This window comes from Populus trichocarpa, chromosome 5 (genome assembly GCF_000002775.5).
Source record: "Populus trichocarpa isolate Nisqually-1 chromosome 5, P.trichocarpa_v4.1, whole genome shotgun sequence".
Classification (NCBI taxonomy): domain Eukaryota; kingdom Viridiplantae; phylum Streptophyta; class Magnoliopsida; order Malpighiales; family Salicaceae; genus Populus; species Populus trichocarpa.
The window spans coordinates 24,597,094-24,612,986 of record NC_037289.2 but is presented as its reverse complement, the minus strand read 5'-3'; the positions used below and the strand labels follow the sequence as shown (position 1 = coordinate 24,612,986).

General features: G+C 36.1%; 4 protein-coding genes across 5 annotated transcripts in view; 3 read left to right on the top strand and 1 right to left on the bottom strand.

Annotated features, from left to right (window-relative positions):
• The window catches only part of LOC7494714 (MLO protein homolog 1), a 4,130-nt gene extending 1,864 nt beyond the window's left edge, over positions 1-2,266 (bottom strand). The window contains exons 1-7 of the mRNA XM_002306953.3: positions 2,141-2,266; positions 2,009-2,066; positions 1,600-1,862; positions 1,386-1,502; positions 1,125-1,185; positions 546-631; positions 1-31 (exon numbers count right to left, since the gene is read on the bottom strand). The exon at positions 1-31 is cut by the window's left edge and continues 44 nt beyond it. Of these exons, the coding sequence (XP_002306989.1) occupies positions 1-31; positions 546-631; positions 1,125-1,185; positions 1,386-1,502; positions 1,600-1,862; positions 2,009-2,066; positions 2,141-2,266 (742 nt within the window). The remainder of the gene's footprint in view (positions 32-545; positions 632-1,124; positions 1,186-1,385; positions 1,503-1,599; positions 1,863-2,008; positions 2,067-2,140) is intronic.
• Positions 2,267-5,016: 2,750 nt separating this feature from the next.
• Positions 5,017-6,846, top strand: LOC7494713 (uncharacterized). Its single transcript, XM_002307771.4, has 5 exons — positions 5,017-5,323; positions 5,475-5,607; positions 5,690-5,789; positions 5,919-6,005; positions 6,454-6,846. Exons 1-5 carry the CDS (start codon positions 5,248-5,250, stop codon positions 6,586-6,588), a joined length of 531 nt encoding a protein of 176 aa, XP_002307807.1. The 5' UTR covers positions 5,017-5,247; the 3' UTR covers positions 6,589-6,846.
• Positions 6,847-8,086: 1,240 nt separating this feature from the next.
• On the top strand, positions 8,087-10,797 carry LOC7494712 (glyceraldehyde-3-phosphate dehydrogenase B, chloroplastic). The gene is made up of 9 exons (XM_002307770.3): positions 8,087-8,255; positions 8,377-8,490; positions 8,844-9,005; positions 9,106-9,273; positions 9,372-9,532; positions 9,646-9,707; positions 9,789-9,838; positions 9,935-10,341; positions 10,519-10,797. Exons 1-9 carry the CDS (start codon positions 8,157-8,159, stop codon positions 10,652-10,654), a joined length of 1,359 nt encoding a protein of 452 aa, XP_002307806.1. The 5' UTR covers positions 8,087-8,156; the 3' UTR covers positions 10,655-10,797.
• A 969-nt stretch (positions 10,798-11,766) lies between these two features.
• Positions 11,767-15,893, top strand: LOC7494711 (serine/threonine-protein kinase/endoribonuclease IRE1b). Of its 2 annotated transcripts, none has more exons than XM_002307769.4 (6): positions 11,767-12,028; positions 12,110-12,347; positions 12,534-14,014; positions 14,436-14,608; positions 14,784-15,030; positions 15,209-15,893. In XM_002307769.4, the coding sequence occupies exons 1-6, from the start codon at positions 11,901-11,903 to the stop codon at positions 15,657-15,659; spliced, it is 2,718 nt and encodes a 905-aa protein (XP_002307805.2). In that variant the 5' UTR covers positions 11,767-11,900; the 3' UTR covers positions 15,660-15,893. The 2 variants fall into 2 exon arrangements, with proteins under 2 accessions (XP_002307805.2, XP_024457790.1); XM_024602022.2 differs by having other exon boundaries at positions 12,107-12,347.

Here is a 15,893-nt window from a genome sequence, read left to right as displayed (position 1 = left end):
CTGAACCAGTGAATAGCCTAAATAATGCAACCTGCCATATAAATATTAACATCGTGATGAATATGGACCACCCCCATTAAAGCGTAAATTCAAGAACTAGATTTTTTAGTTCAGTGACAAATTAGAGTAAATTATTCTTTAGTCCTTAAGTTTAAACACGGTTATAACTTGGTCCTCCATGTTTTAAAACCTATAATTTAATCCCTTGACTGAAGTTCGTCCAACACCTTTTAAGAAGTCGAATATCGGTATCTCATTTTTTCTCTAAAATCTAATTATTTTGTATGTTTTTCTTAAATCATCAATTGATACGTTTGGGATTAAGGAAAAACAGAAGATGTTTTGTAAGAAGATAATTGTTATCAAAAGTGAAGAGACTAAATTATAAGTTTTCAAACATGAAGGGCTAAGCTATAATCTCAATCAAAAAACAGGGACTAAAGAATAATTTACTAATGGCACACATAATTCAACTTGGACCACTTGGGAATTATTATTTTTTTTAAAAAAGAGAGTAATCAAGGAAAGGAATGTTATAAGCTTACAACCCATTTGATCCCTGGTGCTGTGGCGATGCCAGAGTGACGCTTTACAAAGGAGGTCTGGTGAACCAGTCTAAATCTTGCTGAGTCTGAAAATTGTTCAACAAGACTAATAAAATCTAAAATGTGCTGGGCAAGCAAAATCTATAAAATATTCATAAATGATCGCGGATAGTGTTATTAAATCTTACCCGACATAGTGATTAATTCTAAACAAGGTTTTAAAAAGAAATAGACTTAATCATTCAATTAAAAGTATAACTTTTATAAAAAAGTTTACAAAGCGAGTAGTTGGGTATTATTTAACAGTAATTGCCTAACTGTCATTCCAGACATAAAATATTTTAAAACTCGTGTATTTAAAATTATGCATTAATTAAATAATATATCTAATATATTGGTATAAAAAATTGCAAATAAATAAATATTTTTTAAAATATAAAATCCTTGATATTCATGATGAACACAACACAATCTTTTAACATGTAACTTAATTATCGATAATGTATGGTTTAAAAATAAACTTACTCAATGCGTAACAAAATTGAAAACTATTTACCAAAAGAAAATAAGAATATTTACCGTTTGAAAATTGGTACTCTAGGGACGAAGTCTCTAATTCCCAAGCCTTCCATTTCTTCATCTGATCAACAAACCCAGTTAAACAGATCATCGTCAGGCACGCCTAGCATGAATTCTAGATGCATGGCTTGCTAGCTAGGGTTTTAAGCTCAATTAAGCTTTATATATATATAAAACTACTGATCTTTCTTGTAGACTCATTGTATAGCTTATACAAAAAACAAATTTGCATGGGGAGCTTGTTATGGAATTGGAACTTACTTTTGCTTGCCCTAGCGCCATAGTAATGACACTGTACAGAACATGAAAAATGGCAAGAACAAATAGAAATATGTGCAATTGGTGCACTCCTGTTTGCGAAATCAAAGACACTTTACCCTATAACCACATCAAGAGAAAAAGGATTTATCAGATTCCCACCTCTACCATATTGATTAATCCTTATCAATTGAAAGAAGTTGGTTTTGTTGATTACCTTGGAGCAATAGTCGCCACCATCACCACCAGCTGCTGCCAAAACTCGGTGTATTGCTACATTTCCGGCAAATGAAAGTAGCTTCCTCTTATTATATCCCCCTTCACCTCCTTTACCACCACTTTTATCTTCATACTTGTCCAGGCCGTAAGCATTTTTGCAGGGGAGCATAATTTTTTCATATTTTTCAGGGATGCATATCTTCAAGATAGCTCTTGTACCCACAGTAAGCAGCAAGGATATGAAGCCTAGTAGCATTAGCTCTGTGATGAAAATAATAGATTCATCAAATCTAACTAAAGAAGCACTTGTTTAATAATAATGGGATGCATCTAAACACTTGTCACCAAAAATTTCTTAAAAAATGTTGTTCCTCTGCTGTACGTAGTGATTAAAAAGACTTAATTACCAGCTTTAATCTTCTCCAAAGCTTCACTCATGGCCTTCTTTTGACGTTTTTGGAACCACTGCAATGTGCATCATTACACAAGCTAATTTAGAGTTATGCATGGATTCTTAAGTCAAATCAAGAATAACCCACCTTTCCTAACGAATGAATGGAATGATCTATTAGAACAGATATGATCACAAACACTGCACAAACTGCCGCCACAGCCCATGTAGGTGTGTTTTGCAGGGTCTTGTCTCCATAAGAACCAGCTGCCATGGTGCTATAAATGTTTTACTTGATTCAGACACTTGCTAACAAGTGAGAATAGGCAAGCTTGCAATAATTCTTAGTCAAATTTATGGAACCTGAAGACCAATGAGGTAGATGGAAGGCAATGGTTGTGAATTTATCTTAAAAATTTCCCAACAATAACGCGTTGTTAATTTGTGTAATAAAACTTGTCATATACCCCTCTGTTTTTATTGCATGAAGCTGCAGAAAATATTAGCTGGTCATTTAGAGTTCCGTCAATCCTTGATATGAGCCGGGTATATAAGTCAAAGAGAGTAAGGTTGATCAAAACCATTCTCGTAGGTGTATTTACAAGGCAAATATCATTAAATATTTGTTTAATAAAGAAAGTATTGCATAAAATAAACTAAAAAATAATATTATAATTGCGTTATAATATATATTGATCATCAAACCAACCCACTAATTAAAACAAATATCCATGCCTTTTTTGTGATTTTAATCGTTATCAGCATATGGATTATCGAGACGGTGCCTTCTTGCTCTGTGTTTGTGGGTTTCTCAACATAGGATTTATGTTGTGCGCGCGCGCGCGCGTGTGTTGAAGGATGAAACGTGGAGGAAAAAGGGGATAAGAAAAGGACACCCTCGTATATGCCTCCAACTTAATTATACACTAGTTAACAATTAGGTCAGTTGAGGATTCTTTTTCCTCAATTGGGTACTCAATGTATCAGATATTATCAATTAGGTCCCCAGTCCAAATCTTTTTCTTAAAATCACAAATTGACTTGTAAAACTATATGATTTTACGTATTTATTGTAAAAAAACATTTTAAAAACTTGAATACTAATAAAATCAAATTGAAATGGAGTAAAATCAATTGAAATCATGATTTTACTTTTTTTTACATTTTCATGTAAAACATTTCTGCCTTATTTTTTTAAACAAAATGTTGTTAATTACCTTTGTTTTGAAGGATGTAGATAGTGTTTGGCGGTAGTTATTTTCTAAAATATTTTTTGTTTAGAAATATATTACAATAATATTTTTTAAAAATATTATTTTTAATATTAACACATCAAAATAATATAAAAACATTAAAAAATTAATTTAAAGAATTATTAACACCTAAATTTGTACCAGTTGAGTATCTAATTTATTAGATTGAGAGTATCTTATTGGGTTAATTACATATTCAGAAATTATGATTGTATGATCCCACACATAAATGTTGACTACCGTATCCTACAATTTGTTACCCATTATATATTATTAACAATTACCTTTTTATTTAATAATGACTATTTTTTTACATTTTAAAAATATATTTTTATATGCACTTAGTGTATTTAGTTTTCTTGAATACTAATTTTAAAGTATGAATTTTAAAAATAGAAAATGGAGTTCATCATTTTTCAAGTGATAAGTTTTTTAAAATTATTTATAATAATTACTTGAGAAAAAAAATTGACTCAATTTTTTTAAATTATCTTTTACATCACTTGTTGACATATATGGGAAGTGTTGTAGAATGGATATAAATTAATAACAAAATCTAGAGATTCACTCATTAAGAAGCATGATTTGAAGATTCAAATCAATAAGAAACCAGAATATTTAAGGAGTTTCAAGTTAAATAATGTTAACAATATTGATGTTGGTATTGATCATAGCACTAATATTTATAATATTGATGTTGGTACTACTAACAGCATTAATAATCATTTAGATGGTAATGATCTTGATGAATATACGATGAATAATAAAAAAGATAAAAATAATAAGATTAGTTTTAGTTTACATGACATGCTAATGGTTTAAAGCCTCCACTTAACAACAACAACAAAAACTCAAGAATAAGTAAGATATATTTGTCAATTATATTTTATAAAATAAAGATTACATCCATTAAACAAAAAGCCTCAAGCATGAAATGAAATTGCTAAAGGCTTTAATTATCAAATATACATAAAAATAATAAAAAAGTATTTTAAAATGCTGCATTTATAATTTTGTTCAAGGCTCTTATTTATCTTAAGTCGACTTTACACACTAATTGATCGTTTGTTTCAAGTTTGTTAATTGTGAGTTAATAAAAATTTATGTAACATTATGAACATGAAAAAATTACAATCTTTTAATTTTCAACTGTGCTGTAGATTTACATAATAGTTATTAGGGGTGAGCAAAAAAACTGAAAAACCGATTAAACCTAGAAAATTGGAAAAAAAATAACTGAAAAAACTGAACCGTGAAAAAAACAGATTAAACCGATTAAAATTTTGAAAAATCCAACCGGTTCGGTTCGGTTTCAGTTTTATAAGCCTAAAACTGAAAAAACAAAACGAACCCAAACTAGAAAAAACCGAGCCAAAACCAGAAAAAACCGAGCCAAAACCGGTTTGAACCGGTTTTTGCCAAAAAAACTGAACCAAAACCGGTTTTGGTTTTTTTTTTAAAAAAAATTGGTTTGGTTATTTTTTTATATAAAAACCGAACCGAACTGAAAATGATCACCCCTAATAATCATATTAGAATATTCTATAATGTTAGTATAAGAGTTGATGATTTTATCTATTGATAATTATTGTTATTATAACTTAATTATATGTGATACTACATGAATTAATTAATTAACTAATTTTGACAAGCTAATTTACTACCCAAAAAAAGAGTCCTTGTCTCCGGATCCCAAGCCAAACGCCATGTCATCGAGGAACTCAAAACGATATTAAGCTTAAGAAAAAACGGCATTTCAATTTTCTAAATACCATGAAATAATCCAACGGTGTGGTAAGCGCAAGGCCATCATCATCATCATATTGGCTGGTGTTAAAAAGTAACTCCTCTAGCTACAAATCACGGGAGTCGTCGTGATAAACGAAGAAGAAGCTTAGATATCATCGAGCGGAGTCAAAATCAAACCATCACCTGCTCCTGCACTTCAATTTCTTCTTCATCATCTTCTTCTTTTGGAGCTTCAAGAGAAACATCAACAACAATGGCTGCTGCTACTGCTATTCTTTGGAATCCTTTAATTCTAACCAGAAATCCTCAAGGACTCCACCTATCTCCAGGTTTGTAGTCTTCATTTTTCGCTTACTTCAATTCAATTTTCTGTATAATTAGGTTTATTCGAGGTGGCTAGATATTCCCATGGCTTCCTTTGTTTGGCACACAGCATTTGTAAATGAAATATTGATTATATTATTTATTTATCTCTGTTAGCGTTGTCTTCTTCTTCTTCTATAAAGCCGTTGGACAAACGCGCCTTGAGTGGTGGTCCTGGAAAACTGCGAATAACTAACTCCATAACCAGAAGCTCACTCACAGTCCAAGCTGCTGCTAATGCTGCTTATAGGTACCGTACAATTGCTTTGATGGAAATAGAAGAATTACTATAAATTTAGCTGAGAATTGCTTGTTTGCCTGTGTTTTCACAGTGATGGAGGAAGAAGGCCAAGCAATGCAAGCATTTTTGTTGGTGGCTTTGTTTTGGGAGGACTTATAGTTGGTGCTCTTGGATGTGTATATGCTCCTCAGGTCTTGTTAATTTTTTCCATATTTTTCTTATCTCTTTCAACTAAGCGGTGTGTGCTTCTTATAGCATAGTTGAAGAGAATTTTACAAGTCATTTTGCAAGTGAATCTTGTTTCTTATGCTTCTGTATAGATCAGCAAGGCATTAGCTGGCACTGACCGGAAGGATCTTATGAGGAAGCTACCCAAATTCATCTATGATGAAGAAAAAGCTCTGGAGGTGTGCTTTAGTTCTTGATTCTCTCTGTTCGTAATCAATTTTTGGCATTTTAACACTTTAGATTCAACCTTGCCTTGTGATTTTTCGGTTCTTTTATATCGCTTTTTGCTATCCCCGTTTCTTTATTCATTAATGATCTTTGGGATCCGGACTCACTTCCTATTTACCTTTCAAGTCGTTGCTACTCTATGAAAGTATTTGTTGATCGTTGTCCCGGAAAATTTACTTTTCAGCTCATTGCTGCCATGTCATAGCATTTGCTGATCATTGTCCCAAAATAGTTATGAAGATTAGATTCCTTAGGAGTTTGATTATTTTTGCTTTTGTCTCTGGTTTGACATACAATGCGTAATTGATTCCTTGGCACCATCACATTGAGTGCGTTGCGTGCCTGACATTTTATGATCAGCATAATGACAGACAGTGTTTGTAATTTCTTGATTTCCAGAAAACTCGAAAAATATTAGCTGAGAAGATTGAACAACTGAACTCGGCCATTGATGATGTTTCCTCTCAACTCCGATCAGAAGATGCCCCAAATGGAGCAAGTGTGCATTCTGATGACATTGAAGCTGCCATATGAGCTACCTCTGTCTACGCGACAGTCTACCTGGTCTCCACTACCAGTAATTTCCATACTGATAATTAATAGCAGTTGAGCTGATCTTTCTTTGTTCTCTTCTTTTCAATGAACAGTTCCACTGTGACGGCGCCTGGTGTGGGTACATGTAATTTTGCGTGATCGGTTCAGTTAGATTACGCTGATCAAGTATTGTACTCGAGTTATATACAGTAACATTCCAGCTTTTTTATTTCGTTATATGAGGAGCTGTTTTTTTCACTACAGTTGTGCTGCTATAACTAGAACTCTCCAATGTTATGTGCCCAGGGGTCACACTGGATTCTATAGCCTATCCTTGAGCCAAATTCCTCATGTCCTGGGAATTTTTTTTTTCAAAAATGCTTGATAGTTAACATGTTCTTCGGCGAGGTTATATTCAGTACTTTAGAAAAATTTGGGCACTCTTTGTATGATACGAAACCTGCGTGATTTGATTTCAGACTGTGAGTCAGTCATGTTGCTAAATTTGTGGAGTGATCAAGCAACCAACATATGGATTGCTTGACAGCATATGAAGCAGAGGAAAATAATCTGCACTCTGCGGTGCCTTCTTCAGTCCCCTCCTCCTGTCAAGGACTGGCGTTGCCATTTTTGCTAGGCAGGTCTCCCATAATACTAAATGATATGAGCTGTTTACTCTCCGAAGACCTGGGCTCTATGCTACTAATGATTGCTACATCAAGTCAAATGATTTGTTTCCTTTCATATTGTTTTTCTGAAAATATTGCATAGACTAATCCCTGCCTCAGAAAACTCCTAAATAGGAACCTCTATTTGAGACGTCCATGCAGTTGTTCTTCCTTTCTGACCTTAATCCACATAGATATTTTATATTTCCCAGTGTTCTCCACCATGCAGAGTGACTTTCCCTATTAACCAGAAAAATTCCCAGGAAAGATCTACTGGATGGGAGCCTGAATGTGGGCCATTTCTACTCATCATGTGGCCCACGAGGTACACAGCATTTCTCACTCAGCAAATTAGTGGCTATCAAGCAGTTGTATTAAACCCAGTCTGGGTCAATTCAGGATCTATTTGACTCGAAACCTTTCTAAACCAGTTTTGAAACCAGATTATATGACGTGTTTAATATTTTTAAACCTTGATTAATCGGTCTTTAATTATTATTTTTTAAAACCAAGTCATTTCAACTTTTTATTTTAAATATCGAAAGGATATAGTTTTAGCTAACTTATAACCCAAGTTTTGGACTGCATGAATCACATGACGGGTTTAATACCTTTGCAATTAAAGGGTCTGATTTTACAACTGTGAAGAGAGCAGCCAAGGAAATACAAAAGGGTGCACAATCTGTGGTCGAGACTCTCACATTACAAGCTCAATTATCATCTTATCCCATACATCCTCATGCACCATTCTCACCACTCGTTCTTTCAACTAAGTTGCGGCCATAATTTTTTAAAAAAAATTGGAAAAAATATCAAGGAATTGTAAAATGAGAATAACTGATAAAACGAGTTGAACTATATATAGCCAAGAAGTGGCTCTCTTTAGCTTTAGTTGCAGCCATGGCTACCCACGCAGCTCTTGCCTCTTCAAGAATCCCTGCCAATACAAGACTTCCCTCCAAGATCAACCACTCTTTCCCCACTCAAAGCTCCTTAAAGGTTTCTCTCTCTCTCTCTCTCTCTCTCTCTCTCTCTATGCTTTTACATACACAGTGCATCCTAGCAAGTGCTCTATGTTGCTCTCTTCTATGTGATATTTTGAATATATTTGGATATGCAGAGGCTAGAAGTGGCTGAGTTTTCTGGGCTTCGAGCCAGTTCATGTGTAACCTATGCCAAGAACGCTAGTGAGGGATCCTTCTTTGATGTGGTGGCTTCCCAACTTGCTCCCAAGGTTTGCTAAACTATGCCTGCTAGCTTTCTTAACATTCCTTTCAATGATCATTAGAACATACCTTGTAATTATATTTTGCTTTAACAATATGTAGTTCCACCTGAAAATTCTTCATTGCAGTTGTATAATTGTGCATGATTATATCTTCTTGATAGTGTGATAGCTTGGGGAGGGAAATTTGAACTTGAAATCTCTCCTGTAAAGGTGACATGCTGATAATATGAGGCTACAGCTTGACTATTTTGATTGCTTTATTTTAGCGATAAACTTAGTATTTGGAAGTAGAGCTTTATGTATCTCCAGCGTACCATATACTTGATTAATTTTGTACTGGATGTTTTCTCTAAAATTAGGTTGCAGTGTCAACTCCTGTTAGGGCAGAAACTGTGGCCAAATTAAAGGTGGCTATCAACGGATTTGGACGCATTGGCAGGAACTTCCTGCGATGCTGGCATGGTCGCAAAGACTCTCCCCTTGATGTAATTGTTGTCAATGACAGCGGTGGTGTCAAGAACGTAAGCAAACTACTGTATATATCTTAATTGTCTAAATTTTGGAGAATTAACTTTCATTAATTAATTGAGAAATCAACTAAGAATCTTGTGCAACAAACAGGCTTCCCACTTGTTGAAATATGATTCAATGCTTGGAACTTTCAAAGCAGAGGTGAAAATTGTGGACAACGAGACCATCAGTGTTGATGGCAAGCCCATTAAGGTTGTTTCCAACAGAGACCCTCTTAAGCTTCCATGGGCTGAGCTCGGAATAGACATTGTTATCGAGGTAAGCTGTGCTCTCAATTCTCTCCCTTCTGAAGTGGACTTGTAAGTTTTGTGGCAATTCTTTGTAAGATAATCATATTGTTGAACTGAATTATGCAGGGAACCGGAGTTTTTGTGGATGGCCCTGGTGCTGGGAAACATATTCAAGCTGGTGCCACGAAAGTTATCATCACTGCTCCAGCCAAAGGCGCCGATATCCCAACCTATGTTGTTGGTGTTAACGAAAAGGACTACGACCATGAGGTTGCCAACATTATAAGGTTGGTATTTTAAATAATTCTGCGTGCAAAAAAGCAAGTACCCCTATTATTCTTGATTATTCATTGGACTGCATATGATAAATTGTAAGTTGATAAAATTCTACTGTTTGCAGTAATGCTTCTTGCACCACAAATTGTCTGGCTCCCTTTGTGAAGGTCATGGATGAGGAATTCGGTATGAATTCATTCATAATCAGTGTTAAATATCTAGATGCATATGAGGGAAACTTGAGTAATTGTGTGATTATTTTGGCAGGCATTGTCAAGGGAACAATGACAACAACTCACTCCTACACTGGAGATCAGGTAACCGTTAAGAATTCAGTGCTCTGCTGATATAGTGTTATAACCTACTTAGTTTGACATTGAAACTATGAAAGATTAATTTTTTGTACTAACCAGAGGCTCTTGGATGCTTCACACCGTGACTTGAGGAGAGCCAGGGCTGCAGCATTGAACATAGTCCCAACAAGCACTGGTGCAGCCAAAGCTGTATCTCTTGTGCTGCCTCAGCTCAAGGGCAAGCTCAATGGCATCGCACTGCGTGTCCCGACACCCAATGTTTCAGTTGTTGACCTTGTTGTGAATGTTGAGAAGAAGGGCATTACAGCAGAAGATGTCAATGGAGCCTTCAGAAAGGCGGCTGAGGGACCATTGAAGGGTGTATTGGATGTGTGTGATGTTCCTCTTGTGTCTGTTGACTTCCGATGCTCTGATGTTTCTTCAACCATTGACTCTTCATTGACCATGGTCATGGGAGATGATATGATCAAGGTTGTCGCCTGGTATGACAATGAATGGGGATACAGGTCAGAATCCTGAACTAACTTGACACTCACCATAATTCTCATTTGGCATCATGAAGTTAAATATTAAGCATACAATCCTATATCCAGCTTGCCTAGAACAGAATTTACATCAACACTTGGATCCTTTATAAACTAGCAAGAGTATCCTAACTATAATGATATGATTTCTGTTTTCAGCCAAAGGGTCGTTGATTTAGCACATCTTGTAGCCAACAAGTGGCCAGGAGTGGCTGCAGCAGGAAGTGGAGACCCATTGGAGGATTTCTGCAAGACAAACCCAGCTGATGAGGAGTGCAAAGTTTATGAAGCTTAGACGATTGCTCTTTTTTCTTTTTTGTTTCGTACCAAGGTTTGTTAGTCTTTGTACTAACCAAATGGTGATCTTGTATTGACATCCGATGATGAGGAACACATTTGTCAAATATTAGCATGTTAATAATGCTATTCAAACTCCAAGCCTGAAGCTTCCACTTCAAAAACAATGCTTGTGATAATGTTACGACCATCTCTGTTAAAGAAAAACAAATCACTTGAGAGTTCCTTCTTCTTTACTGAATTTCTAATTTAGGGAAACAAACCACATGCATGGAGGATTAAGCAGCCCAAGTGACTTTGGACGATCACTATCTAGCCGTCCCAGATCTTCTCATCCATCATTATGCATTTACTTTGCCCTCCTTGTCAGAAGATCATTCCCTGCATCATCTGTTAGGGAGGGCAAGAGTACTTCCTAGCCATTACCGTTTTCTTTCTCTCCCATAACCCCTTCAATATCAAGGGAGAAGAGTTCTCTCTTTTTTTTTGAAGTAGAAAGAGTGTTTGATCCAGTTTAGTGGCATGAAATTAGCAGGATTCAAGTTTACTCGTATTCTTGCCGAGCCTAAAACAAGAAACTCAAGTTCAGCTTCAAATCACAAGCACACGCATCCTAGTTTGCAGTTTGCAGTATTCACACACCATGTGTATTCACTAATTATTTTGCTCAACGTCCATGATGATTCTTTAAGCGCGCTTGGAATCCACAAGGTTACAGAATTCTTGTGACATTTTTACATAGTATTTCTCTTTTAAAAAAATTTAATTACATAGCATCATCATCGATTCCCAGTTATAATTAAAATTTCAATTAATTTGGCTAGTAAACTTAATAATTTATTGATTTAAAGCGAGTTTGAATTAAATTAGTGAAAAAAAATTAAAAATTGATTGAATGAAATTGCTCTAAAATGTAGATTGATTTTATTTTATTTTTTGAATAATCAATTTATTGGAAACATTTTTATGGTCTTTTTGTGTGTGAATATATTCCTTGATAAATTACATAATTTTCTTTATAATGGATAAGTTCACCATAAGCTCGTAGTCCGCTCTACACCTAATAATCACTACCAGCGCCAACTATTAAATACTTGTAAATCCTCGCCGCCGCGAGTAAAAATGAAATCATCCTGTCCATCTGCCTCTCTCTCTCCGTATAAAAAAAATCCCCAAATTAGAGAAACCTAATAAAATCCCAATTCACGAGCTAAAAATCGAGTTCGAAATTCCCAAATGCAGTGATGAAGCGCTCTTTGATATTTCTTCTACTGATACTTCTGATCTTGTCACCGCTGATCTCTCAATTTTGCCTCTCTGATCAGAGTAATCAGATCACCAAACTATTCGATCCTCTGCTGCCGCCAACACCGTATGTAAATCTCAGATCATATGGGTTTTATGTTATTTTTTTGAATTTTTTATTAAAATCTAACTCATTTTGATGTAGTAGGCAACAAGATGTAGCGATTGTGGCTGCTTTGGATGGGACAGTGCATTTGGTGGATACTAATTTAAGGAAAACTCGATGGTCTTTTCCGACGGGATCGCCTATTTATTCTTCTTATCAAGCTAGAGTTAGCAGTGATGATGATAGGCATAATGGTTCTGAGCTTAGTAAGGACTTGTATTATATTGATTGTGGAGATGATTGGGAACTTTATGTGCATAGCCAGCGCTTTGGAAAATTGGTAATGCGAACCTAACCTTGTATTTTATTGATGCTTTAGGCTTTAGTTTTTCGAGGATTTAGTTTGCTAATTGTTAATTATGACATGGGTTTTTTATGGAAAGATATGAATGTCTGTTGAGTGGTCTGCTGCATTGCTGAATGAGTGGTTTTGTTACTTAATTTGCTGTAACTGCTTTTTGTGCAGCGAAAACTCTCACTGAGTGCTGATGAATATATTAGAATGACGCCACATATATCTGATGATGGAGAAATTACGTTGGGGTTGAAAAAAACTACTGCTTTTCTTGTTGATGCTAAGACTGGAAGGGTTGTTCGCACATATAAGTTTGATAATTCTGCTTCGAAAGTAGGGGTTCAAGTTTTTGAAGGGAATGCTGTTATGTTGTCGAAAGATGCTGGAGAATTGGTAGAATCTGGTGATGTTGATCTGGGAGCATTTAAGCATCTGGTTTACATCACAAGGACAGATTATGTGCTGCAACACTATTCTCCAAACTCTTCTGAGATATTATGGAATGTGGCATTTGCAGATATTGAGGGTGAATTCCGGTGTCAGGGGATTCAGAGTTCTTTTGATGGGGTGCCTCCGAATGCCAATGAGGACACAGATGAGACTGAATGGCAATTGCCTTGTCAGAAGAAGACAGTTGCCCTCCGAATTCGTGACCACGGCATGTTTGAATTTGATAAACTAGCAATTACTCATCTAGGAGGTGGAGCTAACTTTCTTCCTGTTCCATATAACAAACCTCCTTTTGGACATGTTCCTAGATTTCAGCCGGCTCTTCCCACCAGTGGAGACATACCTGTGCTTGCATTGCCCTCATCTGAGGGGAAAAACCCTGGGATATTGGCTCCTTTTAGTGGAAACAGTGGCACAGTGAATGCTATAACCCCATCTTCTGAAAATATAGCAAAGTCTCATGTATGGCCTTTTATTACAGCTGTTTTGTCAATTATGGGGTTCATCTTTTACAAATTTTTAGCATCCAGAAAACAGGGCAAGTTGAATAAACCTATTGAGGAACTTCAACCCCGATCTGGGATGCCAAAAAAGAAGAAAAATCGGAGATCAGGAAACAACAAGAGTAATCCCAATAATCTGAAAAATCAGAAATATTTGTCTCTTCAGAGTAAGGTTGGAGAAATCAATGAACTTACACGTGTTGAAAGAGATGAAAGGAAATTGTTATTGACTTTTACTGATCATGTTGATGGTCGAGTAGATGGTCGTAGAATTGGCAAGTTGTTAGTTTCCAACAAAGAAATTGCTAAGGGTAGTAATGGTACAGTTGTGCTTGAGGGAATTTATGATGGGCGTCATGTGGCTGTGAAGCGCCTGGTGCAATCTCATCATGATGTGGCTTTGAAAGAGATTCAGAACCTTATTGCCTCTGATCAACATCCAAATATTGTTAGATGGTACGGGGTGGAGTATGATCAAGATTTTGTTTATCTTGCGTTGGAGCGCTGCACCTGCAGCTTAAATGACTTAATTTATGTTAATTCTGAATCTTTCCAAAATCAAATACCATCCAAGGATATGGACTCCAACCGCTTGCCTGAGTACATGGTTCGATTGCATTCAATGCCGGAACATAACAGAAATGTTGAATTGTGGAAGGCCAACGGTTATCCTTCAGTACAGTTGTTAAAATTAATGAGGTCAGTTAATATTCCCTTTCTTTTTATTTCTAGCAGTCCTTACATAGGCATTAAAGGTGGTGATTGGTTAGAGGATTAATAATGCCATTCGTGTCTGCCCTTCAAGAACAGTAATTAAAGAATAAAGGTTTTGCCTTAGATGGATAGTGCATATGCTTTATTCTTTGCAGACTACTTCTGTTAAGGGCTTAAAGAAAATGCATAATCTGCACGATAATGTTTTGCTTAGACATTCTAAATTGGGTCAGAGATCAGAGTTTTGGACTCCTTGAATAACGCTCTCTTTTCTTAGAAGGGAAAAGAAACACCATTAGCACTTTATAATATATGACATCACTGCCCCTACTCTTGAATCAGCTAAAACAATTAGTAAATTACCAAAGAAACTGGACGAAACTTGAAGAACTCTTTATTTCTGCAGGGATGTGGTTTCTGGGCTTGCCCATTTGCATGAACTTGGAATTGTACATCGGGACATGAAGCCTCAGAATGTTTTGATTATCAGCGAGAAATCTTTCTGTGCAAAGCTTTCAGATATGGGCATTAGCAAGCGCCTACTTGGGGACATGTCTTCCTTGACCCAGCATCCAACTGGTAAGCATGCTAGTTATTTGTTGATCTAAGTATCTGAATAATTATCACTCATCATGGACTCATTGCTGGTTTCACCCACTGTCACTCTTTGCTTGCATGTTCTAATGAAGCAGGGAGGCAGGCAGGTTTAGCTCTAAATTGTTCCCTTAGTTCTCTGTGTTGTCACTAATTGTAGGTTATGGGAGCTCAGGCTGGCAAGCACCTGAACAACTACTTCATGGACGCCAAACACGTGCATTAGACTTGTTTAGTTTAGGCTGTGTTCTATTTTTTTGTATCACAGGGGGTAAGCATCCTTTTGGCGATAATATTGAACGTGATGTCAATATTGTCAATGACCGTAAGGACCTATTCTTAGTAGAGAATATACCAGAAGCTCTGGATCTTTTCACTTGTCTCTTGGATCCCGACCCAGAGAAGAGGTAAGACTGTCCTACACTTTCAATCTGAAAAGAGTTTTTATGGTCCTTAAATTATTTGTTTATTTGAAATTTGAAGAGTCCTATATTCTAAAACTTTCTGTTGAAGCCTTGCTGTATGAATGATAATAGCAGTTAGTATTATTTTCATGTGATAACGCATTCCTTGTATATGTTGTAGGCCAAAAGCCCAGGAAGTGTTGAATCATCCCCTGTTTTGGACTTCTGAGAAAAGGCTCTCATTTCTCCAGGATGTTAGTGATCGAGTGGAACTGGAAGATAGGGAGAATGCATCGGAACTCTTGGATACATTAGAAAGCACTGCAACAATGGCATTGAATGGGAAATGGGATGAAAAGATGGAAGCTGCATTTATTAACAACATTGGCCGCTACAGGCGTTATAAGTTTGACTCCATTCGTGACCTATTACGGGTCATACGCAACAAGTCACATCACTATAGGGAACTCCCCCAGGAGATTAAGGAATTATTAGGGTCACATCCAGAAGGATTTGAGAGTTATTTTTCACGTCGATTTCCAAAACTCTTGATTGAAGTTTACAAAGTGATCTACAGGTACTGCAAAGAGGAGGAGTTTTTCCGTAAATACATAGACAGCAATATAATCTAGCAAACTACTCCTTTCACCCTCCGTAACTCAGTCTGGTTCCTCTGAACAGAATAGTCATAGGTTTTGTACATAGAAACTGTAGTCATCTGTTGTACACGTCGATTGTAACTTACATGATTGTAACATCTTTTAGTTTCTTTTCTTTTGCCACCGAAGAGGCACAGTTGGCTCCAAAGCAATGTAATGTCACCTCCTAACCTCGTATCATACTAGTTGGAACTAAGATTTTCTTGA